The sequence below is a fragment of the Heterodontus francisci genome, chromosome 4 (genome assembly GCF_036365525.1).
Source record: "Heterodontus francisci isolate sHetFra1 chromosome 4, sHetFra1.hap1, whole genome shotgun sequence".
NCBI classification, from domain to species: domain Eukaryota; kingdom Metazoa; phylum Chordata; class Chondrichthyes; order Heterodontiformes; family Heterodontidae; genus Heterodontus; species Heterodontus francisci.
In genome coordinates this window covers 19,038,222-19,053,067 of record NC_090374.1, presented here as the reverse complement: position 1 = coordinate 19,053,067, position 14,846 = coordinate 19,038,222, and the positions used below count along the sequence as shown (strand labels likewise).

The window sequence follows — 14,846 nt, the reverse complement described above, 5'->3', positions numbered from 1 at the left end:
GACGGCCGGTGGGTATAATACCAGTGACGAGCTCGCTGTACGATGTGTCCTTGGGGATCCTGCCATCTTCCATGCGGCTCACATGGCCAAGCCATCTCAAGCATCGCTGGCTCAGTAGGGTGTATATGCTGGGGATGTTGGCCGCCTCGAGGACTTCTGTGTTGGAGATACCGTCCTGCCACCTGATGCCAAGGATTCTCCGGAGGCAGCGAAGATGGAATGAATTGAGACATCGCTCTTGGCTGACATACTTTGTCCAGGCCTCACTGCCATAGAGCAAGGTGCTGAGGACACAGGCTTAATACACTTGGACTTTTGTGTTCCGTGCCAGTGCGCCATTTTCCCACACTCTCTTGGCCAGTCTGGACATAGCAGCGGACGCTTTTCCCATGCGCGTGTTGATTTCTGCATCGAGAGACAGGTTACTGGTGACAGTTGAGCCTGGGTAGGTGAACTCTTGAACCACTTCCAGAGCGTGGTCGGCGATATTGATAGATGGAGCATTTCTGATGCCCTATCCCATGATGTTCGTTTTCTTGAGGCTGATGGTGAGGCCAAATTCGTTGCAGGCAGCCGCAAACCTGTCGATAAGTCTCTGCAGACACTCTTCTGTGTGGGATGTTAATGCAGAATCGTCAGTAAAGAGGAGTTCCCTAATGAGGACCTTCCGTACTTTGGTCTTCGCTCTTAGACGGGCAAGGTTGAACAACCTGCCATCTGATCTTGTGTGGAGGAAAATTCCTACTTTGAAGACTTGAACGCATGTGAGAGCAGCAGGGAGAAGAAGATCCCAAACAGTGTCGGTGCAAGAACACAGCCCTGTTTCACGCCACTCAGGATAGGAAAGGGGTCTGATGAGGCACCGCTATGCTGAATTGTGCCTTTCATATTGTCATGGAATGAGGTGATGATACTCAGTAGCTTTGGTGGACAACCGATCTTTGCTAGCAGTCTGAAGAGACCATGTCTGCTAACAATGTCAAAGGCTTTGGTGAGATCTATGGAAGCAATGTAGAGAGGCATCTGTTGTTCGCGGCATTTCTCCTATAGCTGGCAAAGGGAGAACAGCATGTCAATGGTGGATCTTGGATAGTGCCAACGGAGGTTACCACAGGGAGATACGTCGAGCTCGACCATGGTTTGGTAGTATTTTGAAGAATGATTGAAAAGCAGCTCGATGGATATCATCTGCTGAGAAACCCGTTGTCCGCCTGGGCTGTGGAGCTCTACTCATGCTGGTGCGGCCACTATGTGAGCTACGCGCCCACCTGGAAGGTGCTGGCCAGGGACGTGAAAGGCGGCCCGTGTGCCCATGAGGCAATCGCGAGGCTCAGGGCCTCAATCCGGCCTCGGTCGCCCTTCCGCTGTCACAGCTGGGAGCTGGGAAAGAAGCTCCACCGTGAGCTCGATGGCGAACACGAGCGCAGTGTCAGCTGGAGGACGCTGATATCAAGGAGGCCATGCAGGCTGTGGGCTGGCCCGCTCGCTCGGGTCGCAATCCCAGCCGGACCCCTCCCCCCCTGCACTGATAATGAAGTCAGTGTGACTAAGGGGAAGAACAGGCAGGGAGCAGATGATGAATATAAAGGGACTGGTGGTCTGAGGTGCATTTGTTTTAATGCAAGAAGTGTAGTAGGTAAGGCAGATGAACTTAGGGCTTGGATTAGTACCTGGGAGTATGATGTTATTGCTATTACTGAGACTTGGTTGAGGGAAGGGCATGATTGGCAACTAAATATCCCAGGATATCGATGCTTCAGGCGGGATAGAGAGGGAGGTAAAAGGGATGGAGGAGTTGCATTACTGGTCAAAGAGGATATCACAGCTGTGCTGAAGGAGGGCACTATGGAGGACTCGAGCAGTGAGGCAATATGGACAGAACTCAGAAATAGGAAGGGTGCGGTAACAATGTTGGGGCTGTACTACAGGCCTCCCAACAGCGAGCGTGAGATAGAGGTACAAATATGTAAACAGATTATGGAAAGATGTAGGAGCAACAGGGTGGTGATGATAGGAGATTTTAATTTTCCCAACATTGACTGGGATTCGCTTAGTGTTAGAGGTCCAGATGGAGCAGAATTTGTAAGGAGCATCCAGGAAGGTTTTCTAGAGCAGTATGTAAATAGTCCAACTCGGGAAGGGGCCATACTGGACCTGGTGTTGGGGAATGAGCCCGGCCAGGTTGTTGAAGTTTCAGTCGGGGACTACTTTGGGAATAGTGATCACAATTCCGTAAGCTTTAAAATACTCATGGACAAAGACGAGAGTGGTCCTAAAGGAAGAGTGCTAAATTGGGGGAAGGCCAACTATACCAAAATTCGGCAGGAGCTGGGAAATGTAGATTGGGAGCAGCTGTTTGAAGGTAAATCCACATGTGATATGTGGGAGGCTTTGAAAGAGAGGTTGATTAGCGTTCAGGAGAGACATGTTCCTGTGAAAATGAGGGATAGAAATGGCAAGATTAGGGAACCATGGATGACAGGTGAAATTGTGAGACTAGCTAAGAGGAAAAAGGAAGCATACATAAGGTCTAGGAGGCTGATGAAAGACGAAGCTTTGAAAGAATATCGGGAATGTAGGACCAATCTGAAACGAGGAATTAAGAGGGCTAAAAGGGGTCATGAAATATCTTTAGCAAACAGGGTTAAGGAAAATCCCAAAGCCTTTTATTCATATATAAGGAGAAAGAGGGTAACTAGAGAAAGGATTGGCCCACTAAAGGACAAAGGAGGAATGTTATGCTTGGACTCAGAGAAAATGGGTGAGATTCTAAACGAGTACTTTGCATCGGTATTCACCGAGGAGAGGGACATGACGGATGTTGAGGTTAGGAACAGATGTTTGATTACTCTAGGTCAAGTCGGCATAAGGAGGGAGGAAGTGTTGGGTATTCTAAAGGGCATTAAGGTGGACAAGTCCCCAGGTCCGGATGGGATCTATCCCAGGTTACTGAGGGAAGCGAGAGAGGAAATAGCTGGGGCCTTAACAGATATCTTTGCAGCATCCTTAAACACGGGTGAGGTCCCGGAGGACTGGAGAATTGCTAATGTTGTCCCCTTGTTTAAGAAGGGTAGCAGGGATAATCCAGGTAATTATAGACCGGTGAGCCTGACGTCAGTGGTAGGGAAGCTGCTGGAGAAGATACTGAGGGATAGGATCTATTCCCATTTGGAAGAAAATGGGCTCATCAGTGATAGGCAACATGGTTTTGTGCAGGGAAGGTCATGTCTTACCAACTTAATAGAATTCTTTGAGGAAGTGACAAAGTTGATTGATGAGGGAAGGGCTGTCGATGTCATATACATGGACTTCAGTAAGGCGTTTGATAAGGTTCCCCATGGCAGGCTGATGGAGAAAGTGAAGGCGCTTGGGGTCCAAGGTGTACTAGCTAGATGGATAAAGAACTGGCTGGGCAACAGGAGACAGAGAGTAGCAGTAGAGGGGAGTTTCTCAAAATGGAGACGTGTGACCAGTGGTGTTCCACAGGGATCCGTGCTGGGACCACTGTTGTTTGTGATGTACATTAATGATTTGGAGGAAAGTATAGGTGGACTGATTAGCAAGTTTGCAGACGACACTAAGATTGGTGGAGTAGCAGATAGTGAAGGGGACTGTCAGAGAATACAGCAGAATATAGATAGATTGGAGAGTTGGGCAGAGAAATGGCAGATGGAGTTCAATCAGGGCAAATGCGAGGTGATGCATTTTGGAAGATCCAATTCAAGAGTGAACTATACAGTAAATGGAAAAGTCCTGGGGAAAATTGATGTCCAGAGAGATTTGGGTGTTCAGGTCCACTGTTCCCTGAAGGTGGCAACGCAGGTAAATAGAGTGGTCAAGAAGGCATACGGCATGCTTTCCTTCATCGGACGGGGCATTGAGTACAAGAGTTGGCAGGTCATGTTACAGTTGTATAGGACTTTGGTTCGGCCACATTTGGAATACTGCGTACAGTTCTGGTCGCCACATTATCAAAAGGATGTGGATGCTTTGGAGAGGGTGCAGAGGAGGTTCACCAGGATGTTGCCTGGCATGGAGGGCGCTAGCTATGAAGAGAGGTTGAGTAGATTAGGATTATTTTCATTAGAAAGACGGAGGTTGAGGGGGGACCTGATTGAGGTGTACAAAATCATGAGAGGTATAGACAGGGTGGACAGCAAGAGGCTTTTTCCCAGAGTGGGGGTTTCAATTACTAGAGGACACGAGTTCAAAGTGAAAGGGGAAATGTTTAGGGGGGATATGCGTGGAAAGTTCTTTACGCAGAGGGTGGTGGGCACCTGGAACGCGTTGCCAGCGGAGGTGGTAGACGCGGGCACGATGGAGTCTTTTAAGATGTATCTAGACAGATACATGAATGGGCAGGAAGAAAAGAGATACAGAACCTTAGAAAATAGGCGACATGTTTAGAGAGAGGATCTGGATCGGCGCAGGCTTGGAGGGCCGAAGGGCCTGTTCCTGTGCTGTAATTATCTTTGTTCTGTGTTTGTTCTTTCTCACCCTCTCCCTCTTCCTTACCATCTCACCCCCCCTCCTTCCCATCTCGCCCCCTGCACCCCCTTCCTCCCACATCCTCATCCCCCCCAGCACCCCCACCCCCTCACACTCTTTCCAGCTCACCCCCATTCCCCCCAACCTCTCACACCCGCACCCCCTTCCCCCATCCCCTTCCCAGCTCCCCCTCACAACCCCCGCATCCCCTTCCCCCCGCACCCCTCCCCCCGGCATCCCCGCACCCTCTTCCCCCATGAAATCACACAGCTTACTTGTTAGGGCCCCTGCTCAGGGATAGGAGTTAACAACCCCACTGCCTTGTGGGCGTCTCGGGAGAGACTAAGGCTAAGGGAGTAAACCCTAACAGAAAATCCGGAGCGGAACCCCGAAGGCGGTCATGTGTCACCTTTGGCATGTTTCCGGCAGTTCCTGCAGCCATACTGGTGCCAAACTTTGTGCTCTGCACGCCTTTGGACCCCACTAGAAAGGCCGAGAGGGCGGGTTTTGACGCTTGGGCAACTCACAACCTCCATACATCGCCCAGGCATGCGCCATGGAGAGGTCACTCCATAGTCGCCTCACAGCGACCAAACCAACACGGAAGGCGGCAGTTACAGGTTATAAGTCCAGCTCAACTGGCATAGCGATTGGGCGCCACGGGTTGCCTTTGTCGGTGGGAGAGGTCATTGCATCTGACTGGACAGCTACTGCCCGCCTCAAACCGGGCAGACCCTGGTCAGTAAGGTTCTGTCCCGCCACAGTCCACCTGCTTCAATGGTTGCTTGGAGCTCAGGGTCATTGCCCGACAAGTGGACTGTAACACCGCACCAAACAGCATGACAAAAAAAGGAAAGAAGGTACCAGCCCTACGTTTTGCAAGCTGGAACGTCAGAACTATGTGTCCTGGCCTGTCGGAAGACCTTACACAAATCAACGATTCTCGGGAAACCGCCATCATTAACAATGAGCTCAGTAGACTCAATGTGGACATTGCAGCACTTCAGGAGACACGCCTACCTGCGAGCGGATCTCTAAGAGCAAGACAACACCTTCTTCTGGCAGGGTAGGGATCCTGAAGAACCAAGACAGCATAGAGTGGGCTTTGCCATCAGAAACTTTTTGTTCAGTATGATAGAGCCACCTTCAAACTGCTCGGAACGCATATTGTCCATCCGACTGCTCACTGCCTCTGGTCCAGTACACCTACTCAGCGTCTATGCTCCAACACTCTGCTCCACACCTGAAATTAAAGACCAATTCTACAAGGAACTCCATAATATCATTAGTAGCATTCCCAATACCGAACAATTATTCCTGCTGGGGGACTTTAACGTCAGGGTTGGGGCCGACCACGACTCATGGCCCTCCTGCCTTGGGCGCTATGGCATTGGAAGGATGAATGAGAATGGACAGAGACTGCTGGAGCTGTGTATCTATCACAACCTCTGCATCACCAACTCGTTCTTTCATACTAAACCCTGTCACCAGGTTTCATGGAGACACCCAAGATCACGTCATTGGCACCAGCTGGACCTCATCGTCACAAGGCGAGCATCTAAAAAGTGTCCAAATCACATGCAGCTTCCACAGTGCGGACTGCGACACCGACCACTCCCTGGTGTGCAGCAAAGATAGACTCAAACAAAAGAAGCTTCATCACTCCAAGCAGAACTGCCGCCCGCGCATCAACACCAGCAGAATTTCTTATCCACAGCTGCTACATAAGTTTCTAAATTTACTTGAAAAAGCCCTTCAAAACACTCCTACAGGGAATGCAGAGACCAAGTGGGCCCACATCAGAGACACCATCTATGACTCAGCAATGACCACCTATGGCAAACATGAGAAGCAGAATGCAGACTGGTTTCAATCTCACTTTGAAGAGTTGGAACCTGTCATAGCCGCTAAGTGCATTGTATTGTTGAATTACAAGAAACCCCCCAGCGAGTTAACATCCGTAGCACTTAAAGTAGCCAGAGGCGCCGCACAAAGAACAGCCAGGTGCTGTGCAAATGACTACTGGCAACACCTATGCAGTCGTATTCACCTGGCCTCCGACACTGGAAACATCAGAGGAATGTATGATGGCATTAAGAGAGCTTTTGGGCCAACCATCAAGAAGATCGCCCCCCTCAAGTCTAAATCAGGGGAAACGATCACTGACCAACGCAAGCAAATGGACCGCTGGGTGGAGCACTACCTAGAACTGTACTCCAGGGAAAATGTTGTCACTGAGACCGCTCTCAATGCAGCCCAGTCTCTGCCTGTCATGGATGAGCTGGACGAACAGCCAACAAAATAGGAACTCAGTGATGCCATTGATTCTCTAGCCAGTGGAAACGCCTCTGGGAAGGACGGCATTACCCCTGAAATAATCAAGGGTGCCAAGCCTGCTATATTCTCAGCACTCCATGAACTGCTTTGCCTGTGCAGGGATGAGGGAGCAGTACCACAGGACATGCGCAATGCCAATATCATCACCCTCTATAAGAACAAGGGTGACCACGGTGACTGCAACAACTACCGTGGAATCTCCCTGCTCAGCATAGTGGGGAAAGTCTTCGCTCGAGTCGTTTTAAACAGGCTCCAGAAGCTGGCTGAGCGTGTCTACCCTAAGGCACAGTGTGGCTTTTGAGCAGAGAAGGGTTCTTTTACAACAAGATTATTAATTAGCCCTTTCTCATTACATAATACTGGATCTAAAATAATCTGTTTTCCAGTCGGTTCTTCAACATACTGTCGGTTCCTCAACGTACTACTGGAAACAGCCTTCCAGGCACAAAAATCTATTTAGTAGATATTTAGCCGTATGTGGAGGCAGAGGATGTTGGTATGAACACTTTGGATCTGTTTTTGTAAGTGAGGGCAATAGGAAAATGATGGTCAGAGCCTCCATTATTTCTTCTCTTGCTCCTCTTAACAGTCTATGATACATTTCGTCCAGGCCTGGGGATTTATCCACTTTCAAAGATGTTAAATTGCTTAATACGTCTCATTCACTATGTTAATTGCATCTAATATTTCACACTCCTCCTCCCTTATTGAAATGCCTCTATCATCCCTCTCTTGCGAAAACAGTTCCAAAGTGTTCACACCAACATCCTCTGCCCCCACACACAGCGTAATATCTACTAAATAGATTTTTTTCAGCTTTTTACAGCATTCAATCGGAACAATAGGAAAATTCAAAACCACGAAACCAAAGAATAGAATTTCAGCACTTTCACAGGAGAGAATTTTCAATAATTATATCACATTCTCAGCTAGCAATAAGTAGTATTTGCACAGCAGTGCAAAGCACATTTGAAAGAAACTAATCTCATACAAATAAATAAACTGCTCCTTTTGATCTTTCATGTTTACAGCACATCTGGAACAAAACTAAAAATGACAGACAAATAGGGTTTTTGACAGATTAAGCAGCTTTGCCCTACCACGTAAAAACACAATCCAATCCCAAACTGCAGTCTGAGAATTTATTTTACCTCCTTTTCTGAAGGAAAACAGTAATAAAAAGGCAAACTGTAATTGGCAGCAAGAGATTTCTCAAGAAACTTTGTAAAGATAGCCAAGAGATTGGCCATATAAGCTAACTTTTCAATAGTGCGATACCCACAACAGCACATTGGAAGGCTAGTTTTAGAAACAGACTAATTATTTTGTAAATATTCTAAGTTTGCTTCATCTACATTTTTTTAAGATTGGCTTCTAAATGTCTAAACCGTAATCCTGCCAACATTTTACTAATAAACCTCAATGAAGAGGTTTGTGGTTGAAATGAGACAGCTTTAGGGGCTGTAGTACACATTAGGAGGGATCTTAATCCAATGCACCCTGTGCAAACCAGCAAAACAGGAGTTAAAATCAAGCAGATCTTTTTCTGTTCCAATGCCACCCCACAGCAACTTTGTATATGCTAATTGGAAACCTACCATCGTTTTGTCACTGAAAGTTGTCAGACCAAGGTATTGAAAAAAAACTTTTCTTTGTTAGCTTCTGCCATCTCAGGCTCCCCTCCCTTGTCACATCCAAAACTCTGCTAACCTCCAAACCGCTCCCCCAACCCTGTGGGAATCTACTAAACTGCACCCCTCCATGACTTGCCTCCAGTCTGCCTGATCTGTGCCTGCCAGCAGCCTGCCAGCCACCTACCTTTTAAGCTTGGCTGCTACCTGGTGGGATGTTAATGAGACCCAGCCATTAAAATGTCTGAGGCTCCCAGATGGGAAGCTTTGAGTCTCCCCCAGCTTTACATCTGGGAGTTAAAATTAGTGCTATTGTCAAAATATTTCATACCTTCATTGGGCCTTGGAGTTTTTTGGACCATAGAATTTTTAAACTTACCTCTAAATCATCCAACGACCGAGTTATACTGAAACGTTTTGATCTTCCATATGATCGCCTAACAGAAGAACGTTGGGGAGCCTGTGGGAATCCAACTGAAATTCCAGAAAACCTTGCACCCTAAAAAATGAAACATAATATATGAAATCAGTTTCATAATATAATTTGTAAAACTGAAAAGAAAACTTCCACAATAGCTGAGCGGAAAAATGCATTGCATGTGCAGTACCATGTTAAACACACCAGGAATACGCAAATTTAAAAGCAAAATACTGGGGATGCTGGAAATCTGAAATAAAAACAGAAAATGCTGGATATACTCAGCAGGTCAGGCAGCATCTGTGGAGAGAAAGAGAGTTTCAGGTCAATAACCTTCCATCAGAACTGGGAAAAGTTAGAAATGGAATAGGTTTTAAGCAGGTGAAATGGGGGAGGGTGGAAAAAGAACAAAAGGGAAGGTCTGATTAAATGTCAAAAGACTTGGTGGTCCAGGGCCAAAGGGAGTTGCGATGGGACAAGTAAAGAAACAAAATATGTGTCTAGAGTGGGTTAGAATGGCAGAATGATGAAAAGCTGCTGTTCAAAAGCAAAAATAAGGATAAGACTGAAACATGCAAAGGAAAGGAAACAAATGAGGGACAGAGTTTATGGTCCGAAATTGTTGAACTAAATGTTGAGTCTGGATGGCTGTAAAGTGCCTAATTGAAAGATGGGGTGCCGTTCCTTGAGCTTAATTGAGCTTCATTAGAACACTGCAGTAGGCAGAGATCAGAGAGATCAGCGTGAGAGCAAGGTGGAGAATTAAAATGTCAGATGACCGGAAGCTCAACATCCTCCCTGAGGACTGAACAGATGTGTTTCACAAAACGGTCACCTAATCTGCATTTGCACATGTACATTGCTGTTTCACCATCAGGGCAGGTGTTGCATCTCCTCCGCTTGCAATGGGAAGTGCCATGGGAAAGAGACAGGGCTGTTGGGGATGATTGAGGAGGAGATGCAATATCTTCCCTTTTACCTCCTCTCTCTTCACCATCCAAGGCCCCAAACACGCTTTCCTGGTGAAACAGCGATTTACGTGTACTCTTTCAATTTATAATACTGTATTCACTGCTCACAATGCGGTCTGCTCTACTTGGTGGCAGACCGAATGCAGCTTGTCCCATCAACTCTTTTGTCATTTAATCTCTCCTGTCTTCCATCCTATCACAGACATTCCCTTTTGTGCTTTTTTCACCCTCCCCTAGTTCACCTGCTTAAAACCTATTCCATTTCTAACTTTTCTCAGTTCTGATGAAAGGTTATTGACCTGAAATGTTAACTCTGTTTCTCTGTCCACAGATGCTACCTGGCCTGCTGAGTATATCCAGCATTTTCCGTTTTTAAATGCAAGTTTAATCCTGATATGCTCTAAATTACCCAATCTCAATTTAAAAAGCAGCCTGCAATTCCAGGTTTGGGAGGGGAAAAAATTGACAATATTTCCTTTTCTGAGAAGGCTCCTACAAAGCATCAGCCTTGGCTCAAATATAAACAGGAAGTGCTGATGAAAGGTTACAGACCTGAAACGTTAACTCTGTTTCTCTCTCCACAGATGCTACCAGACCTGCTGAGTATTTCCAGCACTTTCTGTTTTTATTTCAGATTTCCAGCATCAGCAGTACTTTGCTTTTATATCAAGTCTTAGCACAGTGGGTAGCACTATTGCCTCTGAGTAAGGTGATTATGGGTTCAAGCCCCACTCCAGAGGTCTGAGTACATAATCTAGGCTGACACAAGATCCTGTACACCTCTTAGTTAAACATCAGAGATTCTATGGCACTATTCAGAGAAGTGCACCCATTGACTAGCTGACATTTATCCTCAACCAGCGCCATGAAAATTGATTTTTATTTATTCGGGGTGGCAAATCGAAAAATATTTCTCCTGCTCTTCGTTAAATTTCCTATCTAAAGCCTACTATTATGTCCTTGTACAAGACTGGGGGTGGCGATGGCGTAGTGGTACTGTCTGTACTAGTAGTCCAAAGACTTAGGCTAGTGCTCCAGGGATCGAATCCCACCATGGCAGACGGTGAAATTTGAATTCAATTAATAAATCTCAAATTAAAAACTAGTCTAATGATGACCATGAAACCAATGTCAATTGTTTTAAAAACTCATCAGGTTCACTAATGTCCTTTAGGAAAGGAAATCTGCCATCCTGACCTGGATCTGGCCTACATCCCACAAACGAATAAAAAAAGATTAGTCAGGCTTCAGGTAGTTAGACTCAGAGTCATTTATGGCACAGAAGGAGGCCATTCAGCTCATCGAGTCCATGTCCAGTCAGTCCCACTACACTGCAGCCCCCAACCCCCTCTCATCAATCCCTGTAGCCCTGCAAGTTTATTTCCCTGAAGCAGTCATCCAACCTCCTCTTGAAGTGATTGATTGCATCCGTTTTCACCACCCTTGTGGGCAGCGAGTTCCAGGTCATTATCACCCACTGAATACAAAAGTTCTTCCTCCTGCATCTCTTCCCCAAAACCTTCAATCTGTGTTCCCTAGTCCTTGTACCATTAGTTAATGTTGTTATGACCAAGGCTGGACTAATGTACTGTAAATTCAGTCCCACTACTCCACAGGTCATAGCATATCAAATAAATTTTCCCACCTACCAAAAAGTAGCCAAATTAAACACTGTATTTTTCCCCCAGAATAAAACACACCAAACCAGATTTCTTTAAACAACAATGACATTAACTATTTATTAGAAAAGAAATAATAGGTCTTAACTACTAATAAGATAAATCTATATATGAAAAACCCCTTATTCCCTTAAGCCTCACACAGACACACTTTCAAAAAGAAACCAGTTAACAAGGAAAAAAGGATTTTTGGTTTCAGCAACCAGTCTGCTTGGGTTTTTAAATACAGCAGTCTGGCAGTAAAAGCTTTCTTGAGATTTCAGGATCTCCCAAAACACAGGAGGCGACAGGAACCACTCTGGATGCAGGAATTCTTCAAAGACTAGAGACAATAGGAATCTGCCACCTTTCAAATACAGGATTCCTTTTCAAGAGATGCAAGTCTCCTTGACAAGGAGAGGTAACACTTTTTCTAGGTCTTTCTGCCTTGCTCCAGGCAGGTCAAAGTAAGATTTCAAATGCCTGCCCTTTGCCCAATTCACTGGCTCTGTAAAGAGTCCATAGTAGTAGAAACATAGTAACTTAGGAGCAGGAGTAGACCATTCAGCCCATCGAGCCTTCCCCGCCATTGAATATGATCATGGCTGATCATCCACTTCAATGCCTTTTTCCCACACTATCCTCATATCCCCTTATCTCATTTGTGTTTAGAAATCTGTCACTCTCTGCTTTAAACATACTCAATGACTGAGCTTCCACAGCCCTCTGGGGTAGAGAATTCCGAAGATTCACAGCCCTCCGAGTAAAGAAATTTTTCCTCATCTCTATCCTAAGTGCCTTCCCCCTAATTTTGAAATTGTGCCCCCTGGTTCTAGACTCCCCAATCAGGGGAAACATCTTAGCTGCATCTACCCTGTCTATCCATTTAAGTATTTTGTAGGCTTCAATAAGATCACATCTCATTCTTTGAAACTCTTGAGAATACAGGCCCAGTTTCCCTAATCTCTCTTCATAGGACAGTCCCACCATCCCAGGAACAAATCTGGAGAACCTTCGTTGCACTCCCTCTATGGCAATAATATAATTCCTAAGGCAAGGGGACCAAAACTGCACACAGTACTCCAGGTGCAGTCTACCCAACGTTCTATACAATTGAAGCAAGACTTCACTACTCCTGTACTCAAATCTTCTTGTGATAAAGGCTAACATACCATTAGCCTTCTTAATTGCTTGCTGCACCTGCAGGTTAGCTTTCAGTGACTTATTGACAAGGACACCCAGGTCCCTTTGTACATCTACACTTTCTAATCTCTTACCATTTAAGAAATACTCTGCATATCTATTCCTCCTACCAAAGTGGAGAACCTCACATTTTTCCACATTATATTCCATCTGCCACGTTCTTGCCCACTCACCAAGTCTGTCCAAATTCCCTTGAAGACGCTTTGCATCTTCCTCACAACACACATTCCCATCTAATTTTGTGTCATCCGCAAACTTGGAACTACTACATTCGGTCCCCACATCCAAATCATTGATATATATTGTGAACAGCTGGGGCCCAAGCATTGATCCCTGCGGTGACCCACTAGTCACAGCCTGCCAATGCAAAAATGACCCGTTTATTCCTACTCGCTGTTTTCTGCCTACTAACCAATCCTTAACCCGTGCCAGTATATTACTTCCGATCCCATGTGCTTGAATTTTACTAACCAACCTCCTGGGGGGACTTTATCAAAAGCCCTCTAAAAATCCAAGGATACCACATCCACCGACTCCCCTTTATCAATTCTGTGAGAAACATCCCCAAAAAGCTCCAACAGGTTCTTTAAACATGATTTCCCACTTATATATCCATGTTGACTATGCCCAATCAGATCATTATTATTCAAGCGTCCATTTATCACATCCTTTAGATAAGATTCTATCATTTTCCCAATGATTGATGTAAGACTAACAGGTCTGTAATTCCATATCCAAGATGAAAAGAACCTTCCTGAACATGGTCACATATCCAAACACAGTGGCTGGAATTTTCCGCCACCCCAGTGAGCCAGATGATGGCGTAAAATGGAGTGGGAGGCTCCGGGAGGCCTTCCCGACCCATTCCTGCCTCCGCCCCACTTCACGTAGGGCGGGGTGGGGGGGGGGGGGGGGGGGTGCGGTTGCGGAGAACAGGCCGCCCGCCCCAGGTCATTCAAGCTCCTTAAGTTGTCAATTAACAGCCACTTAAGGGCCTTCACCCGCCTCCATAAGGATTTGAATAGATATTTTGCATCAGTTGTCACTATTGAGGATACAAGTAACATCCCAGTATTAGCCATAAGTCAAGAAATGGAAGGGAGAGAGGAACTCAAGAAAATTACAATCGCCAGGGAAGTTGTACTGAACAAATTGTTGGAGCTGCGGACTGACAAGTCCCCGGGTCCTGATGGACTTTATCCTGGGGTGTTAAAAGAAGTGGCTAGTGAGTTTGTTGAAGTATTAGTTTCGCAGAAGGTTCCATTAGATTGGAAAATAGCAAATGTAACTCCTTTATTCAAAAAGGGAGGGAGACAGAAAGCAGGAAACTACAGGCCAGTAAGCTTAACATCTGTCCGAGGGAAAATGGTAGAAGCTATTATTAAAGACGTTATAGCAGGGCACTTAGAAAAATTCAAGGTAATCAGGCAGAATAAACATTGTTTTGTGAAAGGGAAATCATGTTTAACCAATTTATTGGAGTTCTTTGAGGGAGTTACATGTGCTGTGGATAAAGGGGGACTGGGGATGTATTGTACTTAGATTTCCAGAAAGCATTTGATAAGGTGCCACATAAAAGGTTATTGTGGAAAATAAAAGCTCATGGTGTAGGGGATAACATATTGGCATGGATAGAAGATTGATTAACTAACAGGAAACAGAGAGTAAGCATAAATGGGTCATTTTCTGGTTGTGAAGACATAACAAGTGGTGTGCCAAAGGGATCTGTGATGGGGCCTCAACTTTTTATAATTTATGACTTAGATGAAGAGACCGAAGGTATGGTTGCTAAATTTGCTGATGACACAAAGATAGGTAGGAAAGTAATTTGTGAAGAGGACATAAGGGGGCTACAAAGGGATATAGATAGGTTAAGCGAGTGGGCAAAGACTTGGCAAATGGAGTATAATGTGGGAAAGTGTGAAACTGTCCACGTTGGCAGAAAGAATAAAAAAGAAGCATATTATCTAAATAGTGAGAGATCCTAAGGGGTCTTGACAGGGTGGATGTGGAAAGGATGTTTCCCCATCTGGGAGAATCTCGAACTGGGGGTCACTGTTTAAAAATAAGGGGTCGACCGTTTAAGACAGAGATGAGGAGAAATTTTTTTCTGCAATCCTCTGGCACCTCCCCCATATCC

General features: G+C 45.7%; 1 protein-coding gene across 4 annotated transcripts in view; it reads right to left on the bottom strand.

Annotated features, from left to right (window-relative positions):
- rgs12b (regulator of G protein signaling 12b) overlaps positions 1-14,846 on the bottom strand; it is a 341,690-nt gene that overhangs the window by 264,159 nt on the left and 62,685 nt on the right. For all 4 annotated transcript variants that reach the window (XM_068029252.1, XM_068029254.1, XM_068029253.1 and 1 more), the window contains exon 3: positions 8,836-8,955. In XM_068029252.1, coding sequence (XP_067885353.1) covers positions 8,836-8,955 — 120 coding nt within the window. The remainder of the gene's footprint in view (positions 1-8,835; positions 8,956-14,846) is intronic.